This window comes from Macaca fascicularis, chromosome 8 (genome assembly GCF_037993035.2).
Source record: "Macaca fascicularis isolate 582-1 chromosome 8, T2T-MFA8v1.1".
Lineage (NCBI taxonomy): Eukaryota > Metazoa > Chordata > Mammalia > Primates > Cercopithecidae > Macaca > Macaca fascicularis.
In genome coordinates, this window is record NC_088382.1 from 150,612,670 (window position 1) to 150,634,126 (window position 21,457).

The window sequence follows — 21,457 nt, forward strand, 5'->3', positions numbered from 1 at the left end:
AAAAAAAAAAAAAAAAAAGGCCGGGCACGTGGCTCACTCCTATAATCCCAGCACTTTGGGAGGCCGAGGCAGGTGGACCACAAGATCAGGAGATCAAGACCATCCTGGCCAACATGATGATGAAAGCCTGCCTCAACTAAAAACACAAAAAATTAGCCAGGCGTGGCAGCACATGCCTGTAGTCCCAGCTACTCCAGAGGCTGAGGCAGGCGAATCGCTTGAACCTGGAAGGCAGAAGCTACAGTGAGCCGAGATCACACCACTGCACTCTAACCTGGCAACAGAGCAAGACCCTGTCTTTAAAAAAAAAAAAAAAAAAAAAAAAAGGAACTCTATAACAGCTTCAAAGTGTTCAAGTGAAAGGAAGAGTCCCACCTATCTCACTTTAAATCAAAAGCTAGAAATTATTAAGCTTAGTGAGAAGAAATGTCAAAAGTCAAGATAGGGCCGGGTGCAGCGGTGATGCCTGTAATCCTAGCACTTTGGGAGGACAAGGCAGGCAGATTGCCTGAGCTCAGGAGTTCGAGAATGGCCTGGGCAACACGGCGAAACCCCGTCTCTACTAAAAAAACAAAGAAAAAAAAAATAGCCGGCCATGGTGGTGCATGCCTGTAGTCCCAGCTACTCAGGAGGCAGAGGTTGCAGTGAGCCAAGATCGCACCACTGCACTCCAGCCTGGGGGACAGAGCAAGACTCTGTCTCAAAACAAATAAAAATAAATAAATAAATAAATAACATAAAATAAACAAGATAGGCCAAAAGTGAGGCCTCTTGTGCCAAACAGCCAAGTTGTGAATGCAAAGGAAAAGTTATTGAAGGGAATTAAAAGTGGTACTTCAGTGAACACACAAATGACAAGAGTGTAAAACAGCCCTGGCCAGGCGCAGTGGTTCACACCTGTAATCCCAGCTACTCAGGAGGCTGAGACCCCAGAGTCACTTCAACCCGTGAGGCGGAGGCTGCAGTGAGCCAAGATCACGCCACTGCACTGCAGTCCAGTCTGGGTGACAGAGTGAGACTGTGTCTCAAAAAAAAAATTTTTTTTTAAAGGTGAAGAAAACAGCCTTATTGTTGGTATAGAGAAAGTTTTAGTGGTCCAGATAGATCAAGCCAGCCATAACATTCCCTTGACCCAAAGCCTAATTCAGAGAAAGTTCCTATTCAATTCTGTAAATTGACATGCGGAAGCTACAGAAGAAAAGCTGGAAGCTAGCAGAGGTTGGTTCATGAGGTTGAAGGAAAAAAGCCATCTCCACAGCATAAAATTGCAAGATGAAGCAGCAAGTGCTGGTGGAGAATCTGCAGCAAGTTATCTAGAAGATCTAGCTAAGATCACTGATGAAGGTGGCTACACTAAACAACACATTTTAAATGAAGAAAGAAACCACCTTCTATTGGAAGATGCCATCTAAGACTTTCATAGCCAGAGAGATGAAGCCAATGTCTGGCTTTAAAGCTTCAGAGGACAGGCTGACTCTCGTTAGGGGCTAAGGCAGCTGGTGATTTCAAGTTAAAGCCAATGTTAGCTTCCCATTCTGAAAATCCCAGGGTCCTTAAGAACAATGTTAATTCTACTCTGCCTCTGCGCTACAAATGGAATAACAAAGCCTGGATGACAGCACATCTGTTTACAGCATGGTTTACTGAATATTTTAAGCCCACTGTTGAGATCTACTGCTCAGAAAAATTCCTATCAAAATATTACGGTTCATTGGCAAAGTACCTGTTGCCCAAGAGCTCTGAGAGAGATGGACAAGGAGAGGAATGAGGTTTTCATGCTTGTTAACACCACATCCATTCTGCAGCCCATAGATTAGGAAGTCACTTTGACTTTTAAGTCTTAAAAGAAATATGTTTCATAACGGTAGAGCTGCCATAGATAGTGATTCCTCTGATGGATCTGGGTAAGTACATCGAAAACATCCTGGAAAGGATTCACCATTCTAGATGCCATTAACATTCGTGATACATGGGAGGAGGTGAAAATAGCATTATGAACAGGAGTTTGGAAGACCTTGCTTCCAACTGTCATGGATAACTCTGAGGGATTCGCGTTTTCGGTAGAGAAAGTAAATGCAAATATGGTAGAAACAGCAAGAGAACTAGAATTAGAAGTGGAACCTGAAGATGTGACTGAATTGCTGCAATCTCATAATAAAACTTGAACGGATAAGGAGTTCCTTCTTAGGGATGAGGAAAGAAAGTGGTTTCCTGAAATGGAATCTACCCCTGGTGAAGATACTGTGAACACTGTTGAAATGACAACAAAGGATCTAGAATATTGCATACACTTATTGATAAAGCAATGGCAGTGTTTGGGAGTACTGAGTTCAATTTTGAAAGAAGTTCTGCTGTGGATAAAATGCTTTCAAATAGCATCACATACTCCGGAGAAATCTTTAATGAAAGGAAGAGTCAATTGATGTGGCAAACCTAATTGTTATCTTAAGAAACTGCCAGACATTTCAGTCTCCAGCAACCACCACCCTGATTTGTCAGCAGCCATCACCATTGAGGGAAGACCATCCACCAGCAAAAAGATGATGATTTGCTGAAGGCTCAGATGACCGATAGTATTTAAGTAGGTCATGTACATTAGCTGGGCACAGTGACTCACGCCTGCAATCCCAGCACTTTGGGAGGCCGAGGTAGGAGGATCACTTGAGCCCAGGAGTTCAAGACCAACTTGTGCAACATAGGGAGACCCCATCTCTACAAAAAATGTAAAAATCAGCTGGGAGTAGTGGTGTGCACGTATAGTGCCAGCTACTCAGGAGGCTGAGGTGGGAGGATCACTTGAGCCCAGGAGGTCCACGTTGCATTGAGCTATGACTGCACCACTGCACTCCAGCCTGGGTGACAGAACAAGACCTTGTCTCAAAAAAAAGAACTGTACATTGCTTTTTTAGACATGTTACTGCACACTTACTACAATATAGTGTAAACAAAAGTTTTATATGCACTGGGAAATCAATGTGTGTGACTCATTTTATTGCAGTGGTCTAGAAACAAACCAAGATATGCCTGTACTACAGGAACTAAACTTTTCTCAGATGTTTTTCACTAGCAAAAAAGAAAAATTCACTTCAAATATGATAAAAATAGTATAACTTTTAATGTTACTGAAATTTAAAACAAGAATTGATCGAGGTCTAAATCAACATCAGTTTAGAATACCTAAACTGAAAATGTTAAATTTAAAAACTAAAATTTTATATTAACACTTTGAAATGCATCTTTTGTAACTCTTAAGATAATTTTAATTATTTTCTAAAAATTAAGACATCACAAAATACAAAGGGAAAAAGGTTTCCATAACCTTTAGAGATATGAACTAAGATCCTACCTTTCTAACTCAAATCAACGTTCAGGAAAGGACAGTTTTCAAAATTATTTTTTACATTATAGAATACAATATAAATAATTTCCTCTACAGGACCCAATCTTTTTTTTTTTTAAGGAGGGTAGCTTTAACAATAGGATTTTCTTAGACAATTTCTCCAACTCCCTAAAAGAACACACATCTGACTAGCTGGAGAACATGGTTTTGAGGACTGAGAGAGTAAGTTATGTAATTTCCATCAAGAAACATGGTGCTTTTCAAAAAACATTTTAGTATAAAACGTTTTAATGATCCTCACTGCCTCCTCACAATTTCACTGCTGGATTCATGGAACTTCACTCCTAATCTAACATTATTCACTTTCAGTGGGCTTCCAGCCTCAAAGAATAAGGCTTTTTAGGTCCCGTCTCCTCTCAGAGTTTGCCCCAGTATTCTTTGCCCCAAATCGTAAACACGGAGTTTTGATTTCCATGTCTTTATTTACCCAATGACTTGCTTCTTGATGCACCACCACTTAATGATGTTATGTGTCCTCCTAATCAGCGTCTACACTGAAGGCTTAGGTGATTGTGGGCTCCCTTAAAAGGAAACATGTGTTTTAAATAATCTTTGCCTGTGTTCATTATTAAACTAGATTATTTGATAGTGACCTGAAATTTTTTAAAGGAAAACGTTATAATATTGACTTTGATGTCTCTGCACTTTAATAAACAAGAAGGTTCAAAGTGATGGTAGGTTCAGCCTATTTTTCCCCTCCAAGGACAACCACAAATACAAAACACAAAGATACTGGGACAAAAACATCCTTAAAATGTTCCTTGTTTGAATGTCATAGGGCTTTTCCAATTAACTGACTAGTATAACTGCATGAAAATATTACCTATACTGTACCCCAACAAAAATACGTTGAATGCTATTTACTTTTATGTGTCTTTTAACTACATCCGTGTGCTTGCATCCGACTGTTCAGAAGTTTTCAAACATGGGACAGAGTGCTCAACTCTCGAAGACATCATTTTCATTACCCGTTTCCCAAATAAAATTTAAGGTTGAGGCTCTGGTATTTCATTTCATATAGTAGTGGTCTGTTTTTCCGGCCATGAAAACGTTTATATTCTAAGTAAAAATCCCAGCGATGGTTAAGTCTTAAATAAATACAAATCTCCAAACTCTTGCACTGCCTTCAGCTTTCAGCTTGAATGTATAACCAGTTCCCATAATTACTACAATATTACTATTATCTTAGTCTCATTGCCAAAATCCCAGCTGCAGGCTAACTATACAAGAATGAGACACTGTTGAAATGACTCGGGGGGGGAAAAAAAAAAACTTTACCCTCACTGATTTTAGCTACAAAATCCTGCAATTAAATGAAACCAATTCACACACACACACACACACACACCACCTTCTAAGAAAGAACAGGATGCCGCTACACAAGGAACCCAGACAGAAATTCGGCTAACAGTTGCGCCTAAGCCACCGCGGCAGAGTCGGGGGCTGGGGGCGGAGAAGAGGAGGAAACTTGGGAGGCACAAAGACTCCAGTGAGGACTCCAGTGAGGGCTCCAGGGCTCCCGCCAAGAAACCCACGGGGCTCTATCAAACTTGAGGGTTTGCGTTCCGGCACACGGCGGGCTTGGAGCTCCGGCACCGGCAGGCCGCTCGGAGCCCACCCTTGGCTGCTCGCGGGGCCGCGCCCGGAGCCCGGTCGGGCCGTCGCGAGCCTCCCTCTCGCGTCCGGCAGAACCCTGCCGGCGTCCCCGCGATTTCCCTCTTCCTCCTCCTGCCTCTCCCCTTTTGTTTTTCAGGCATTGGGTCCGCTCCGGCGGAGGCCGGTCCGTCCTCCGCCTCTGGCAGCCCTGCGCGCCCCCCGAGCCCCGGCCGCCTCCTCTTCCTCAGGCCCCTCGGCCTCTCCGCAAGTCCGGCCTTTTCGAAAGTCGCCCCCCCATCCTCCTCACGTCCCCCGGACTCCCCACGTCCCGCAGCCTTTCTGTCTTCCCCGAACCTCTTGGCCTCCCCGCGCGCCCCCGGAATCCCCGACCTCCTCGAGCCCCCGCCTCCCCATGTCCCTCAGCCGCCCAGTTTTCCCCAAGCCTCCCGACCACCCAGCGCCCCAAGCTCCCGCCTCCCAGCGCGCGCCCCCTGACCTCCTTAAGCCTCTGAGCCTCTCGGAGCCTCTCGGCCTCCGCGGGCGCCCCAACCTCCTCACGGTCACCGGCCTCCCCTCCTCCCAGAACCGGGACCGGGGGCGCGGGAGGGGCCGGTCTCCGCTGCATCCGCCCCGGGACTGGCTGGGCGGCCCCGCTCTGCCCCTCCGCCCTCAGGGCCGCGGCCCAGCCCACGACCGCTGCACCGAAGAAGCCCGCCCAGCCCCCGGCCCGCGCCCCGCGCCCCGCACCCCGCGCCCCGCACTCACTCGGATCGCGGCTGGGCGCCGTGAGGCTAAGGCAGACGACGACGGGGCGGCGCCGGGCGACGGCAACCGCGCTACCTCCCACGCCTCACGCCGCGGGCGCACAGCGGTCCCGGCCCGGCGGCGGCGGCTGCGGCGGCGCGGGCTCGCGCCCTCGGGGCCGTGCTGCGTCGGCGCGGGCCCGCGCGCGTGCGCGGCAGCCGGCTGAGGCGCGCGCCCTCCCTCGGCAGCGCACGCCCGGCCCCGTCTCCGTCAGAAGTTTCCGCCTCTCGAGGGGACTGGGCATGCGCGCCGCTGCCCGCGCATGCCCAGCGCGCTGTCAGGCTCCGCTCCGGTAATTTGCTCTGTGGTGACCAGGCCGGAGTTTCGGGGTGGCTGGAGGCCGCGCGCGGGCGTGGCGGCCGGACGGGGAAAGCCCTGGTCTCGGGGGTGGCCGGGGTCGCCCCGCCGAGCGGACATCCTGGGGTCCCACCTGCCGCGCTCTCAGCCAGCGGGATTAGACGGACTTCGGGAAAGCCCTGCCTGTCCCCTTCCCTGCCCCCAAATCCCTAAGGGGTCCCCTCTGGAGAACCTCCCTCCTGAGCTGCCCTGCCGCCCCGCCCCCAGAGTTGGGCACCCGCTGCGGACCCCGGGCCTTGCAGTGCACTCTCCAGGCACCACACCGACCCTAACGAGCGGTTCCTGGGCCCTTTTTGCAGATAAGGAAACTGAGGCTCAGAGATTCTTTTCATGGCATTATAGCTAAGTTGGGCTGGGCCATGATTTGATTTTGGAAGATGAAAAATCATGAAAGGGACTTAGAAGTCCACTGGAGGTAAACAGGTTACCTAAATGAACGCCAGCAGGGAACGAGCCCCGCAGTCCCTCCTGAGGCCTACAGACCTGAGCCGGACTCCTCCAGGCGAAGGAGGGAAGGCTCGCCCCGACACCCACCCGGGCTTCCGTGGTGTGAGCCAGTTTGTCAGCGAGGAGCTGGTTGGTTATGACTGGAACGTGCCGTAGGTGGGGTGGGGGAAATAGCAAAAGGCGAGGTTGGAGGGATTGAAAAATGCAGACGGCTGCGCGGGGCCTTGCTTAGGTGCCTAGAGTTTATACTTTAGGCAACAGAGAGCCTTTGGAGGGCTTTAAGCAGGAAGTGATAACTGATTTGTGTTACTTAAAAAAAAAAGTCACTCTGGCAACCTTGCGGTCGGAAATGAAACCAGAAGAACCCTCAAGGCTGCAACTTTCATTTTTATGGTGTCATTTTGATGCTAACCGCAAGCCAGGAGGCAGGACAGACAGGCACGGGAGGCCTTTTTGAAAGGTGAACACCCTGAAGCCCAGAGAGGTGACATTAGGAGCTATAAATCAAGTAAAAATCAAGTAAAAAAGCTTTTGCTTATCAAGATTTTACCATATTTAAATGTTTTGGGTTTTTTTGTTCTTTAATGAGATGTATTAAGGTTGGTGTTTTTCTGGGTTTTGTTACTTTTTACTACATATAAACTTGTAAGGAATTGCCTCTCCATGCCAGCCTCAGGCCTCTGTGCGTGCTGTTTGCTCCGTCTGGAACTTCTTGCTCCTCACTTCGTTCAAGACCCTGCTTTTATGTCACCTCATTGATACCAGCCGACCACTCTGTATATAATAGGAACCACCCATTGCCCTGCCATCCTCTCACACACAGTCCACACTTAGTCTGTTCTGTTGTTCTCCAAAGCACCTATTGTTCACCATGGCCCAACACTGTGTTCTTGTTTATTTCTTGATTGTCTGTCTCTCCACTAGAATCTTAGATTCATTAGAGCAAGGGCTTTGTTTTGTTCACTAATAGGTCCTGGCACACAATAAGTATTTGTCCAGTGAATGAACGAAGCTTTGGGTGATGTGAAGTGAGAGCTTATTATTACAAGGATAAGAAGAGCATGGGAATTAAAAGAAGAGAGTGGAGGCACAAAGGGACTGCATTAAGGATAACTTTGGGGGAAGGGGCTGCACTTAGCATGGTAGACTAAAAATGGCCATCAATTATTTGACACTTTTCCCAAGAAGAGGTGGAATTTATTCACCCCTTGAATGTGGATGGATCTTGTAACTTGCTTTGACCAATAGGATGTGTCACAAGTGACACTGTACAAATTCCAAGCCTAGGCCTCAAGAAGCCATGCTGCTTTCACTTTCCCCCTCTTCAGCCCAAGCTAGCCTCATGAGGAGGCCGTGTGGAAGAGAACTGAGCACCCTGGCCAGCAAGCTGCCACCTCCAGACATGTGAGTGAGCTGTGCTAGACCTCCCAGCCCCTGTGAAGCATTCAGCCCACTGCAGCTACATAAGACCTGGAGAGACTGATGGAAGAACTGCCCAGCTGAACCCAGCCCAAATCGCCAAACCACGGAATTGTGAGCCAATAAAATACATGTGGTTTTAAGCCTTTAGGTTTTAAGGTAGTGTGTTACACAATATTGTTTCCTGGACTCTGCCACGATACATTTGAAACTGACGTTCTTGAAGGGCAGCTTTGATTATTATTATGCTGAATAAAAGAAGAAAATCAGAAAAGGGTGGGAAGAAGTGATGCAAAGGAGAAGGGCAGACAGAGATACAAACGGGAAAAGGGACAAACCTAGGAAACAGTGGCTTTTCTTACCTCTTGGGCATACTTTGTGGTGTCTAAGAACTCAGGCTGAGGAGTAAGATGAACATTGGCACAGACCCAGGCTCAAGTTTAACCATTCACCAATAAACCTATGAAGGTTGTATAATGTCTCTGAGCCTCAATTTCTCATCTGTAAAATGGAGACTCTAAAGGATGTACATTAAAATTAGGTTGTAGAGAGGCCAGGCGTGGTGGCTCACGCCTGTAATTGCAGCACTTTGGGAGGCCAGGGCGGGTGGATCGTGAGCTCAGGAGATCGAGACCATCCTGGCTAACACAGGAAAACCCCGTCTCTACTAAAAGTACAAAAAAATTTGCCAGGTGTGGTGGTGGGCATCTGTAGTCCCGGCTACTCAGGAGGCTGAGGCAGGAGAATGGTGTGAACCCAGGAGGCGGAGCTTGCAGTGAGCGGAGATGGTGCCACTACACTCCATACTGGGCGACAGAGCGAGACTCCATCTCAAAAAAAAAAAAAAATTAGGTTGTAGAGGAAACAAACCATTCTCATAAAACAGCAGGGTGCTTAGCATATATAGGTGTTATTGATTGACTATAGCATTGCTTTATGGATTACTAATAATTTGCATGATGATGGAGGGGGTATTCAAAGGACCACCAGAGCACAGAGTCAAGGAAGGCTGACTTCTCTCAGTCTCTGTGGGTCAGAACCTGTATACACTGTCTCTAGACCTCATAGCAACCCTGTGATGTAGACGCTATTATCAGCACCTCCGTTTTATAAATTTGAAAACTACTGCTCAGATGGCCAGGCGCAGTGGCTCACGCCTATAATCCCAGCACTTTGGGAGGCCAAGGCGGGCAGATTACTTGAGGTCAGGAGTTCGATACCAGCCTGGCTAACCACAGTGAAACCCTGTCTCTACTAAAAATACAAAAATTAGCTGGGCATGGTGGCACATGCCTGTAATCCCAGCTACTTGGGAGGCTGAGGCAGGAGAATTGCTTGAACCAGGGAGGCAGAGGTTGCAGTGAGCTGAGGTTGGCCCGTTGCACTCCAGCCTGGGCAAAGAAGCAAGACTCCATCTCAAAAAAAAAAAAAAAGAAAGAAAAGAGAACTACTGAGAACTACTGCTCAGAAAAAAAAAAAAAAAAAAAGGCAGCAGCAGCAGCAATGAGTCAGATAGCAGGGCTGGAACTCAAGGCTGCATCTGTCCAACTGCAAAGCCTGTGCTCCTTCCTCTCCCCAGCACAGTCTCTGATGCACTCATACCCTCATACAAAAAACAAAGCAGAGAACACAATTTGGCTTCTCCCCTTCCTGCACTGCGCCAGATGGGCTGAGCGCTGACCTTGCGTGGGAAGCTTTCAGGAAGAGCTTCCTGTGTCTTGGCAGAGCAGCTGCGCTGAGCCTGGGAGCAGTTCCCCCTTGAAAAGCCCCCCACCTCCCTGGTCGGCTAAGGGCTCCCTCCCAGGAGGGGCTCACTCACGCTGGAGAAGCAGAAACACACACTAAGGCCAGGGGTGGAAGCTGATATCACAGAAGAGACGCTGAAGCCCAGGTTCCTGCCCACATCACAGCTGACCACCCTGCAGATCTGTCTGGAGAAGCTGTAACGAGAGAAAGTGAGACCCAGGGGACAGGTGGCTGGGGTACTTTTCAATCCAGTTAAATGTGCCCCTGAGAGCTATGGGCCTCTCACATCGCCACGGCATGCTGGGCCTCAAGAATCTGGAGAGTGGTGGAATGGAGAAAGGGTCTGACAGACCTGACCTCCAATCCCAGCTCCCTCACGTGACAACCCCATGGCCCCAAGCGGGCTGCTCAACCTCCCGGAGTCTCAGCTTCCTCCTCTGTAAAATGGGGAGAGTGGAAGAGCAGAAGGCAGGGGCAGAGGATGCCCCTAGGGAAGACATCTAGAAGGAAAGCAGGCGTAGAGGAGGGGGCTGAAGACAGATTCCCACCTCCAAATTCTGTCCCGTATAAAGTCAAATGGGCCCTTGCCCTCTGCTGAGGCCACAGTCACCACTTGCAGCTTGCCCAGGAGTGAGCAAAACAAATCCGTGGTCGCTATTCAGGAACATTCTGGGCTCACAGAATAATTAGGCTATGCAGGGTTGTTGGTTTTTTTTTTTTTTTTTGAGACTGAGTCTCATTCTATTGCCCAGGCTGGTATGCAATGGCGCAATCTCGGCTCACTGCAATCTCTGCCTCTTGGGTTCAAGTGATTCTCATGCCTCAGCCTCTGGAGTAGCAGGGATTATAGGTGCCCGCCACCATGCCCGGCTAATTTTTGTATTTTTAATAGAGACAGGGTTTCACTATGTTGGCCAGGCTGGTCTCGAACTCCTGACCTGAAATAATCCTCCCGTCTCGGCCTCCCAAAGTGCTGGGATTACAGGCGTGAGCCACCATGCCTGGCCTCTATGCAGGTTTTACTACAAGTTGAAATTTCACTTTCCACGGACACGTCACGTAGGAATGCAGAGATAGGGGGAAGAGGGGTCCCGCAGGGGTGCCCATCTCCTGCGGGGAGGTGGGAACAACTCTTCCTAGGTTGAAGAGCATCCCAGCCCCTCCTGCTCACATAGATTGCGCCCAGTTTACCCCACCAGGGTGTTCCAGGACCCTGTGGCGCAAGAGGCACTAACAGGGCCTCTTCAAGGTCTCACCCATACTCAGTGCCCCCAAGTTCCCCTGAGTGGAAGTGAGCAAGCCCTGTCGGGAGGCTGAGTGCCTAGAGCAGGACCTCACTGTAGGGGTCTGTCCCAGGGATACTGCTCCCTGGCCTGGGCCCCAAGCCCACTCCCACCCCCAAACCCCCTCCTCCAAAATACTGCATGTGAAGGAAAATCCTCCCCTCTGCAAGGCTCAGCAGGTCCAGGCCAGGAACAATCCCCCACCTGCCTGACCTGAGATACCCCTTCGGTCTGGACCTGGTAGCAAAGGCTCCAATCACAGTTCATCTAGAGCTAATGAGTGCTCTGTACCTGCTACTGTCCCTACAACAGCCGTTAGAGGGAAAAAATGTTCACATTTTCTGGGGAATTCTGCCTCAAATCATTTATTATCTCATTTACTTTTCACGACTGCCTTAGATAAGTATTACTAAGCATGTTTTACAGATGGGTAAATTGAGTCCAGAAGGTGATGACTATCCAGCTCCAGTCTACCCAGCAAGTAAGGAACAGAGCCAGGATTCAAACCCAGCTTGTCTGGCTCTGAAATGGTGCTCACAGCACCACAGCACCTGCTGGGATTACAGGCTTGTGTCTTCATGCCTGCCCTGAAGGCGACTAGAAAGAGTCTAGGTGAGGAGGTGAGGCCTACATGGCTTCTCCCTGCATTAAGTTCTTCACTTTATAAAGACCATGCAGTTGCAGGGATGCCATCAGACCAGTTCTAGTCATGGAACTGATAAAATTCCCTTTCTTTCTTTTCTTTTTTTCTTTTTTCTTTCTTTCTTTCTTTTTTTCTTTTTTTTTTTTTTTTTTTTTTTTTTTTGAGAGAGAGTCTTGCTCTGTTGCCCGGACTGGAGTACAGTGGCACAATCTTAGCCCATTGCAACCTCTGCCTCCCGGTTTCAAGTGATTCTCATGCCTCCTCAGCCTTCCAAGTAGCTGGGATTACAGGCATCATAACCATGCCCAGTTAATTTTTGTACTGTTTTAGTAGAGATGGGGTCTCACCATGTTGTCCAGGCTGGTCTCGAACTCCTAACTTTAGGTGATCCGCCCGCCTCTGCCTCCCAAAGTGCCAGGATTACAGGTGTGAGCCACCATGCCCAGCCTAAAATTCCCTTTCTTGATCTTTTTCATTGTTTTGGTTAGTATTAATTCCTCATTAAAGAAATGTCCTCTCTGCAAATCTTGCAAATCTTGTTGGAATTATGTTCAACAGGAGGCTTCCATTGTTTCAGTTTGTAAAATTTAAACAGACTGCCACTTAGAAGAGTTCCCGTTTCTTTCTTCTTCTCAGCTTTGTTTTTTGTTTGTTTGTTTGTTGTTTTGGTTTTTTTTTTTTTTTTTCCTGAGCTCCATTTTTGTATTTTCGGGGTTGTTTGTTTGTCTGTTTGTTTTGGAGATGGGATCTCACTTTGTCATCCAGGCTGGAGTGCAGTGGCACAATCTCAGCTCACTGCAACCTCTGCCTCCAGGGCTCAAGTGATCCTCCCACCTCAGCCTCCCGAGTAGCTGGGGCTACAGATGCGTGTTTGTATCTTTTGTAGAGATAGGGTTTTGCCATGTTGCCCAGGCTGGTCTCGAACTCTTGAGCTCAAGCCATCGTCTCGCCTCAGCCTCTCCAAGTGGTGGGATTACAGGTGTGAGCCACCGGACCCCACCTAACTTGTGCTAATTCTCAATGATCTAAAGCAATGCTTCTCAAACTGTCTGTAGTATGGAGCAGGTTTTTTTTTTTTTTTTTTTTTTAATGTTTTGTGGACTCATACTTTTGTAAAATGTAATTTAAAAATTAGAAATGAAGAATGTAAAAAGTAAAGACAGGCCAGGTGTAGTGACTCATGCCTGTAATCCCAGAACTTTGGGAGGCCAAGGTGGGTGTATCACCTGAGGTCAGGAGTTTGAGACCAGCCTGGACAACATGACAAAATCCCGTCTCTACCAAAAATACAAAAATTAGCTAGGCGTGGTGGCATACACCTATAGTCTCAGCTACTCAGGAGGCTGAGGCACGAGAATCACTTGAACCTGGAAGGCAGAGGTTGCAGTGAGGCAGGATCACACCACTGCACTCCAGCCTGGGCGACGGAGTGAGACCCTGTCTCAAATATGTACATACATACATACATACATACATACATACATACATAGTAAAGACATACAAGACACAAGCCTCAATTTTTTTTTTGAGACAGGGTCTTGCTCTGTTGCCCAGGCTCCAATGCAGTGGTATGATCATGGCTCACTGCAGCCTTGACCTCCTGGGCTCAAGCAGTCCTCCTGCCCTGGCCTCCGGATTAGCTGGAACACAGACATGTGCCATCACACTCAGCCAATTTGTTTGTTTGTTTTTTGTGGAGATGGGGTCTTGCTGTGTTGCCCAGGCTAGTCTCAAACTCCTGGGCTCAAGTGATCCTCCCACTTCAGCCTCCCAAAGTGCTGGGATTTCAGGCATGAGCCAATTTTTGTTATTAGAGTCAAAACAACTGTGTCAAATTGCTTTGAAAGTTTCTAAAATTCTTAATTTCTGTACTTATTCTGCTATGAGTTGATAACAGTGTGCAGAGCAGCTGCAGTTCCATGCAACAAACTGTGGGCAGCATTAATTCAAAAGATTAACAAGGCCAGGCACTGTGGCTCATGCCTGAAATCCTAGCACTTTGGGAGGCCAAGGCAGGCAGATCACCTGAAGTTGGGAGTTCGAGACCAGCCTGACCAACATGGAGAAACCCCATCTCTACTAAAAATACAAAATTAGCTGGACGTGATGGTGCACGCTTGTAATCCCAGATACTTGGGAGGCTGAGTCAGGAGAATCATTTGAATCCAGGAGGCGGAGATCACACCATTGCACTCCAGCCTGGGCAACAAGAGGGAAGCTCCGTGTCAAAATAATAAATAAATAAATAAATAAATGATTAACAAAAGAAGACTTGGGCCAGGTGCAGTGGCTCACGCCTGTAATCTCCAGCAATTTGGGAGGTCGAGGAGGGCGGATCGATTGAGCTCGGAAGTTCCAGACCAGTCTGGGCAACATGGCAAAACCCTATCTCTACAAAAAATACAAAAATTAGCATGGCATAGTGGCACATGCCTGTAGTCTCAGCTACTCGGGGGGCTGAGATGGGAGAATCACTTGAGCCCAGGAGGTTGAGGCTGCAGTGAGCAAAGATTGTGCCACCACACTCCAGCCTGGACAACAAAGTGAGGCCCTATCTCAAAAACAAAGTTAAAAACATAAAATACTAAAAAGACTTGATTCTGTTCAAAATGTACATATTTGAATATGCTTTCACCAGAATAGAATATATAAGGGCAATGTGAACAATAAAAAATTAATATTTTCATATATATTTACAAAGCAACTATTTGTTTCTATGGCTGTATTTCTATTCCAAATCTTCTATTAAATGAAAAGTTAAGTACAAACTATAATTAATTAATATCAAACATTAATTTTACATCAAATATATTAATTTGATATCAAAATATATTAATTTTATATCAAATTTAAATACAGTTGAAATTTTTAAATTTAATGTCAAAATTATAATTAAATCTTGCTTAAATTTTAACAAATTTATTTGCATTCTCATATTTAATATTTTTCTAGTCAGCAATATCAAGAATTGGTGTCATTCTTCACATGTTACTTCTACCTGTATATAATATATACAACTTTTGCATATACAGTATGCAAATCCAAAGACAATGGTTGAATGTTTCAAAATATCCTTCAACTGCTGTGTTCAACTGATGCGAATATCATGCTAAATGAGATAATGGTGATGGTTACATAACTCTATACTACAAATCATTGAATCATACATTTTTACAAAAAAAAAAGGAACTGACTCACTCTTGGAACTTCAGAGTCAGAGTCAGAGTCAGGCTGACTGAGGCATATCTGCTGAGAACTTTCACTCCATCTCTCAGCCTTACATTCAAGTCTCACACAGCTCTCCCCCTGTGATGATAAAATGCCCCCACCCACAGTTTCTATCCTGTCCCTTCAACGACCCATGTAGAAAAGCCTGCGCCTTTTCCAGCAGCTGAAGCCAAAGTCTCCTTTGCTTTGATTGGCCGGGCTCAGGCTCTACACCTGGCCCGAAACTGGAGGTAGAGTCAACCCAAACCACAGGGACATGAAGTGGGAGGGGGCTTTTTGCCAGTAGAAAGAGAAGGGATACTGGAGATCCCCTCCTCGCCTCCTTGTTCTGGTACTAGAACCCTGCTTTTCCCTCAGGAACACGCCTCACCTACATTTCATGGGCCCTGTAGGGTTGCTAAGGGTTGGCCCAACTTGAGATGTTGGCAAGTATGGTACCCAGCTTTCTGGGCCGTTGACTCTCTCCCAGAAATGCCACTCTGGAGTCTCAGAGAGAAAAGGCAACCAGAACTGAGGCATTTCCATGAGACAGCGCTCCCAAGCTCCCACATGAGCACCGGTGTGGCTCCTGCAGAGCTGGCCCGGCTGCCTGCCTGCTGTCCCTCAGTGCTAGGACTGTGCCTTGTCCTCCCCTTTCTGGTTACCTTGAAATCGGCCAGAGTTGACCTCTATTGCTAACAAATGACCCTGACTGATAGAGACACCTACCCATAGAGTTGCTGAAGATCATTGACTGAGATAAATATTGTACAACAGTTAAAATGAAAAAAAAAATAAAAAAGGATCATTGGCAACATATCTGAGGTTATGGGCCCCCCAATTAATAATAGATATTGTTGTTGTTTCTCTCCCAAGTGTCTTGAGAACATTATTTTTTCTTTTTAATAGACCTTTTTAGAAAAGATTTAGATGTGCACAAAAATCAAGATGATGGTACAGAGATCCCATATACTCCACACCAGTTTCCCCTATTATTAACATCTTGCATTAGTAAAATACATTTGTTACAATTAATTAACAAATATTGATACATTATTATTAACAAAAGTCCATAATTAATTCATATTTCCTTCATTTTTACCGAATGTATTTCAGTAGGATCCCATCCAGGATCCCATCCCGGACACCATATAACATTCAATCATCATGTCTCCTAAGTCTCTTCTTGGCTTTGACCATTTCTCAGAATTTTCTTGTTTTATTTATTTATTTAAGAGATGAGGCCGGGCACAGTGGTTCACACCTGTAATCCCGGCACTTTGGGAGGCCAAGGCAGGTGAATCACCTGAGGTCAGGAGTTCGAGACCAGCCTGGTCAACATGGTGAAACCCCGTCTCTACTAAAAATACAAAAATTAGCTGGGCATGGTGGCACATGCCTGTAATTCCAGCTACTCGGAAGGCTGAGGCAGGAGAATCGCTTGAACCTGGGAGGCGGAGGTTGCAGTGAGTCGAGATCTCACCACCACATTCCATCCTGGGCATGAATGAGACTCTGTCTCAAAAAAAAAAAAAAAGAGAGAGAGAGAGAGAGAGAGAGATGAGGTCTTGCTATGTTGCTTAGGCTAGCTTTTCTTTCTTTCTTTCTTTCTTTCTTTTTTTTTTTTGAGACAGTCTCACTCTGTCACCCAGGCTAGAGTGCAGTGGTGTGATCTCGGCTCACTGTAACCTCCGCCTCCTGGGTTCAAGCGATTCTCATGCCTCAGCCTCCTGAGTAGCTACAGGTATGCACCACCACGCCCAGCTAATTTTTGTATTTTTAGCAGAGACAGGGTTTCACCATGTTAGGCTGGTCTGGAACTCCTGACCTCAGGTGATCTGCCTGCTTCAGCCTCCCAAAGTGTTGGGATTACTGGTGTGAGCCACTGCACGTGGCCTAGGCTAGCCTTGAAATTCTGGGCTCAAGAGATCCACCCACTTCAGCCTCTCAAGTAGCTAGGACTACAGGTGCATGCCACTGCACCCAGCAGAATTTTCTTGTTTTTTTGACAGTGTTGAGGACTACTGGTTGGATGTTATTGTAGGATGAGCCACCATTGGAATCTGTCTGATTTTTTCCATTGACAAGCCTGGAATTATAGGTTATCAGGAGGAGGACCACAGAGGTGAATGCCATTGTTCTCATATCTTATCGAGGGCACATACTATCGGCCTGAATTGTGACTGTTGGTGTTGACCTTTTTCACTGGCTAAGTAGTGTCTGTCAGTTTTCTCCAACTTATAGTAACCCTCCCCACCCTCCCTTGAAAACTCTACACTTTGGGAAGAAGCCACTATATGCACCCATACTTCAGCCATACCTCAAGAATGAAGAGTGATGCTCCCCCACCATGAGGGTGGGGTATCCACATAAATAATTGGGATTCTTCTGCATAAGAGATTTGTCTCCTCCCGTATTTGTTATTTTATTCAGTCATTTATATCAGTAGGGATGGATATTTATTTATTTTGCTTTGAGTAATAATCCATTACTTTATTTATTCTGTTGCTTTTAGGGACAATGTTAATGTCCCAAACACCTTCAAGTCTCACATCATGCATTCAGAATCAGACTGGTGTTTGGAATGGATGAGGGACAGCAGTGCCTTATGGCAGGAAATGAGCCCTGGTGACGCACAGAAATCTCTTCCATGTGTGAAAACAGCCAGGTAGGCAGCAGGCCTGGGCAAGAGATTGATGGATCTAGTTATAACACTTGAGATCACCTCGCATGTCTATAATGTTCATTCCCTCGTTCAAGCCACATGCGTTGAGCCCCAGGACTCGCTGCACAGCGTGCTAAACACCAGGTTGCTCACAGTCTGGTAGAGAACAGACAAGTAAACAGGTAATTATGACACAGAGCCATCCAAGCCATGTTGCTGCACAGGTGATGTTTGCATCGAGTGTTAAAAGTAGACAAGGTCAGGAAAGGACATCCATGGCAGAAGGCACAGCATGTGCAGAGACACAGGAGTGTGAGATGACATGTCCTTTGGGGAGGACGGCAGGCTCGGCTGTGTCATTAACAAGGCAGGCCAGACTTGGCCAGCCAGAATGTGGGGCTTGAGATTGTGGAGGAGAGAACAAATGGAATGTGAGTTAGTAAGGCTGCTACCTACAGAAACCAACCCAAGAAGAGGTTTACTGGAAGGTCTATCAGTAGGATTAGCTTCAGCTGTGGTTAAAAGTCCCAGCTACAACAGGGAAAATATAGGGGTTAATTCTGTTACACAAAACCCAGAGGCAGAAAGAAGAGAACTGATCTGGAGACTCCATAAGTGTATCAGAGCCCCAGACTCTATGTTTTTGCTCCACCAAGCATGACTTCCATTCTCAAGATCATCTCAAGATCTAGGATAGCTGCTAGAGCTCCGGCCATTGCTTCCACGTTCCATGCAGCAGGAAGGAAGAAGGGGGAGTAGCCAAATGGCACTTTCCCAAAGGCTCCACCTTATGCTCTTGTATACACTCCTTAAGCAGGAACCCACTCACACGGCCACACCAGCTTTAAAGGAGGATGGGAAATGAAGTCTTTTAGCCAGAAAATCACAAATTGGAAAAAAAAAATATATTAGAATGAAATTGAGGAAGCACCTAGGAGGATCTGCCACAGAAGGATTCCGGGGGGACTCAGTGAGTCAAAGGGAAACTGAGGAGCAGGAGATTGGGGGCTTTCTAGAAGAACACCTGCCCTGCCACATATACCACCTGGAATCTAGTCTTTTTTTTTTTGAGACCAAGGCTCACTCTGTCACCCAGCCTGGAGTGCAGTGGTGCGATCTCAGCTCACTGCAACCTCCACCTCCCAGGTTCAAGTGATTCTCCTGCCTCAGCCTCCTGAGTAGCAGGGACTACAGGCACGTGCCACCTCCGCCTCTCAGGTTCAAGCGATTCTCCTGCTTCAGCCTCCTGAGTAGCAGGGACTACAGGCATGCGCCACCACCCCCAGCTAATTTTTGTATTTTTAGTAGAGATGGCGTTTCATCATGTTGGTCAGGCTGGTCTCGAATTCCTGACCTCAAGTGATCTGCCTGCCTCAGCCTCCCAAAGTGCTGAGATTAAAGGCATGAGTCACCACACCCGGCCAGGAATCTATTCTTGCAGTGATCTTATCTTCCCATCACTGCTCAAGATTGAAACTTCCACCTAGGTGCCTTCAATCGGCTGGTGTAGTTCCATGCCCTGGCTGCCAGGGGGAGAGAGCAGGAGAATCCTTGTTGGGTTTCTATAGTGGGAGGAAGAGTCCTGTCCACTCCCTGGGAGTCTCATACTGGTGGAAGAGCGTTGGTGTAAGGCAGCCACAAGAAACAAGCATCCCCCATGGATCCACACTTTAGTTCATTTTATAGAAATTCTTCATCTCTGAAAGGTCTAGAACCTTCCAGACTGAGCTCATGCTCCATCTTACTGTGGTTCCTCTTGCATTTTCTTCCACCGTCGTTCCCCTCTTCTCTCTTTTCCTCTCACCTCATAGCCGGTGAGATGATGTCAGAGCTGGAGAAAACGGATGGACATACATTGAGCTCTTGCTGTGTACCGCTCTCCACACCAGGTACTCTGCATGAAGCGGTGAGTGTCGGAGCTAGCTATGCTGACTCATGAGAGCTGATGGTTAAACATAGACATTTTAAAACAATAAATTCTATTAAAAACAAAGGTGGCCAGGCGTGGTGGCTCATGCCTGTAATCCTAGCACTTTGGGAGGCTGAGGCGGGTGGATCACTTGAGGTAAGGAGTTTGAAACCAGCCTGGCTAACATGGTGAAACCCCGTCTCTACCAAAAATACAAAAATTACCCAGCTACTCGGGAGGCTGAGGCAGGAGAATGGCGTGAACCCAGGAGGTGGAGCTTGCAGTGAGCCGAGATCGCACCACTGCACTCCAGCCTGGGCAATAGAGCAAGACTCTGTCTCAAAAAAAAAAAAAAAAAATTAGCTGGGCATGGTGGCAGGTGCCTGTAATCACAGCTACTTGGGAGGCTGAGGCAGAAGAATCTCTTGAACCCGGGAGGCAGAGGTTGCAGTGAGCCGAGGTCGCACCACTGCATTCCAGCCTGGGCCTAGGCAACGGAGGGAGACCCTGTCTCAAAAAAAAAAAAAAAAAGTAAAAGATATTTACAACTCGGCACTCCCTAATTGCTTTACTACATAGTACTTTTCTTTTTTTTTTTTGAGACAGAGTCTCACTCTGTTGCCTGGGCTGGAGTGCAGTGGCCAGATCTCAGCTCACTGCAAGCTGTGCCTCCCGGGTTTACGCCATTCTCCTGTCTCGGCCTCCCGAGTAGCTGGGACTACAGGCGCCTGCCACCTCACCCAGTAGTTTTTTGTATTTTTTATTAGAGACGGGGTTTCACCGTGTTAGCCAGGATGGTCTCAATCTCTTGACCTCGTGATCCGCCCGTCTCGGCCTCCCAAAGTGCTGGGATTACAGGTTTGAGCCACCACGCCCGGCCAAGTACCTATGCTTTTGTCTATTGTTATCTATATGGTGGGAATAAAACTGTGTAAATGAGCTACCATGCCTCCTTCTTCCCAACTCTGCATTCAGTAACGTCACATTGATAGCCTAAAATTGGTCATGGTAGAAACATTTACACTACGGAAACTGACAAACACCGTAAATCGGGATCCTCCCCACCAAGAGCCTGTTGTTAATTTACAAGCATACCATTGTCTGTCTACATGCTATCTCATTTGATAAGATGATACTGTCATGATTTGGAAACAAATAAGACAGGGCCATTTAAAACAAAGCTCCAGGCCGGGCGCGGTGGCTCACGCCTGTAATCCCAGCGCTTTGGGAGGCCGAGGCGGGCGGATCACAAGGTCAGGAGATCGAGACCACGGTGAAACCCTGTCTCTACTAAAAATACAAAAAATTAGCCGGGCGCGGTTGTGGGCGCCTGTAGTCCCAGCTACTCGGGAGGCTGAGGCAGGAGAATGGCGTGAACCCGGGAGGCGGAGCTTGCAGTGAGCCGAGATCGCGCCACTGCACTCCAGCCTGGGCAACAGAGCGAGACTCCGTCTCAAAAAAAAAAAAAAAAAAACAAAGCTCCATTTTAGACCAGCAAAATGAAATTCATTCTAAGCACCGATTAATTCTGTGCCTACTTTTTGTTTCCTCTGATATGAATCTCAACGATCATGACTACAGTCTTTGAGCACCTGTTAGATCTCAGGCATGTGAGTTCATATTCTCTCGTTGTCACTTACATATTAGATGTTATTATTTCATTTTGTAGATAAGAAAACTGAGGCACAGCAAGGTTAAGAGACTGCCTAGGGTCAAACCTTTTGTCCCCTGCCCTAGGGCCTCTTGTCTGGCTTGGTGTGTACCTGCCTCTTTCTAACATGAAACAACCCAGACGCTAGCAATTATGTCATCTGGCCTGTTGTCACTTTAAATTACAATTGGTCTTCATCTCTACTTCTGCTTCTTCTGAAATGTCATTTTTTCTTTAGCTTGAGCAATTTTCCTTTTCATCTTCTCCAGCTTTATGCTATTGCATTTAACTGTGACGGTGATTAAGCCCTTTTCTTGAAAGTTATCTAGC

At 47.0% G+C, this 21,457-nt stretch overlaps 2 protein-coding genes across 51 annotated transcripts in view; one reads left to right on the top strand and one right to left on the bottom strand.

Moving 5' to 3' along the window:
• Positions 1–5,906, bottom strand: part of PTK2 (protein tyrosine kinase 2) — a 356,961-nt gene extending 351,055 nt beyond the window's left edge. For all 50 annotated transcript variants that reach the window (XM_073999554.1, XM_073999553.1, XM_073999548.1 and 47 more), the window contains exon 1: positions 5,762–5,906. The gene's annotated coding sequence lies outside the window, so the exon portion shown is untranslated. The remainder of the gene's footprint in view (positions 1–5,761) is intronic.
• Positions 3,864–8,497, top strand: LOC141407496 (uncharacterized). Its single transcript, XM_073999934.1, has 5 exons — positions 3,864–3,906; positions 4,956–5,052; positions 5,154–5,426; positions 5,580–6,092; positions 7,575–8,497. The coding sequence occupies exons 1-5, from the start codon at positions 3,864–3,866 to the stop codon at positions 7,624–7,626; spliced, it is 978 nt and encodes a 325-aa protein (XP_073856035.1). The 3' UTR covers positions 7,627–8,497.
• Positions 8,498–21,457: the final 12,960 nt, after the last annotated feature.

What these genes read in the sequence shown, in the direction of transcription:
- LOC141407496 (XM_073999934.1), top strand. Translation starts at nt 3,864, where the DNA reads ATGTTATGTGTCCTCCTAATCAGCGTCTACACTGAAGGCTTAG. An exon ending in GGGGCCGCGCCCGGAGCCCG is followed by an intron (nt 5,053 to 5,153) that starts GTCGGGCCGTCG and finishes TTTGTTTTTCAG; the next exon opens with GCATTGGGTCCGCTCCGGCG. An exon ending in CGCTGTCAGGCTCCGCTCCG is followed by an intron (nt 6,093 to 7,574) that starts GTAATTTGCTCT and finishes GTTCACTAATAG; the next exon opens with GTCCTGGCACACAATAAGTA.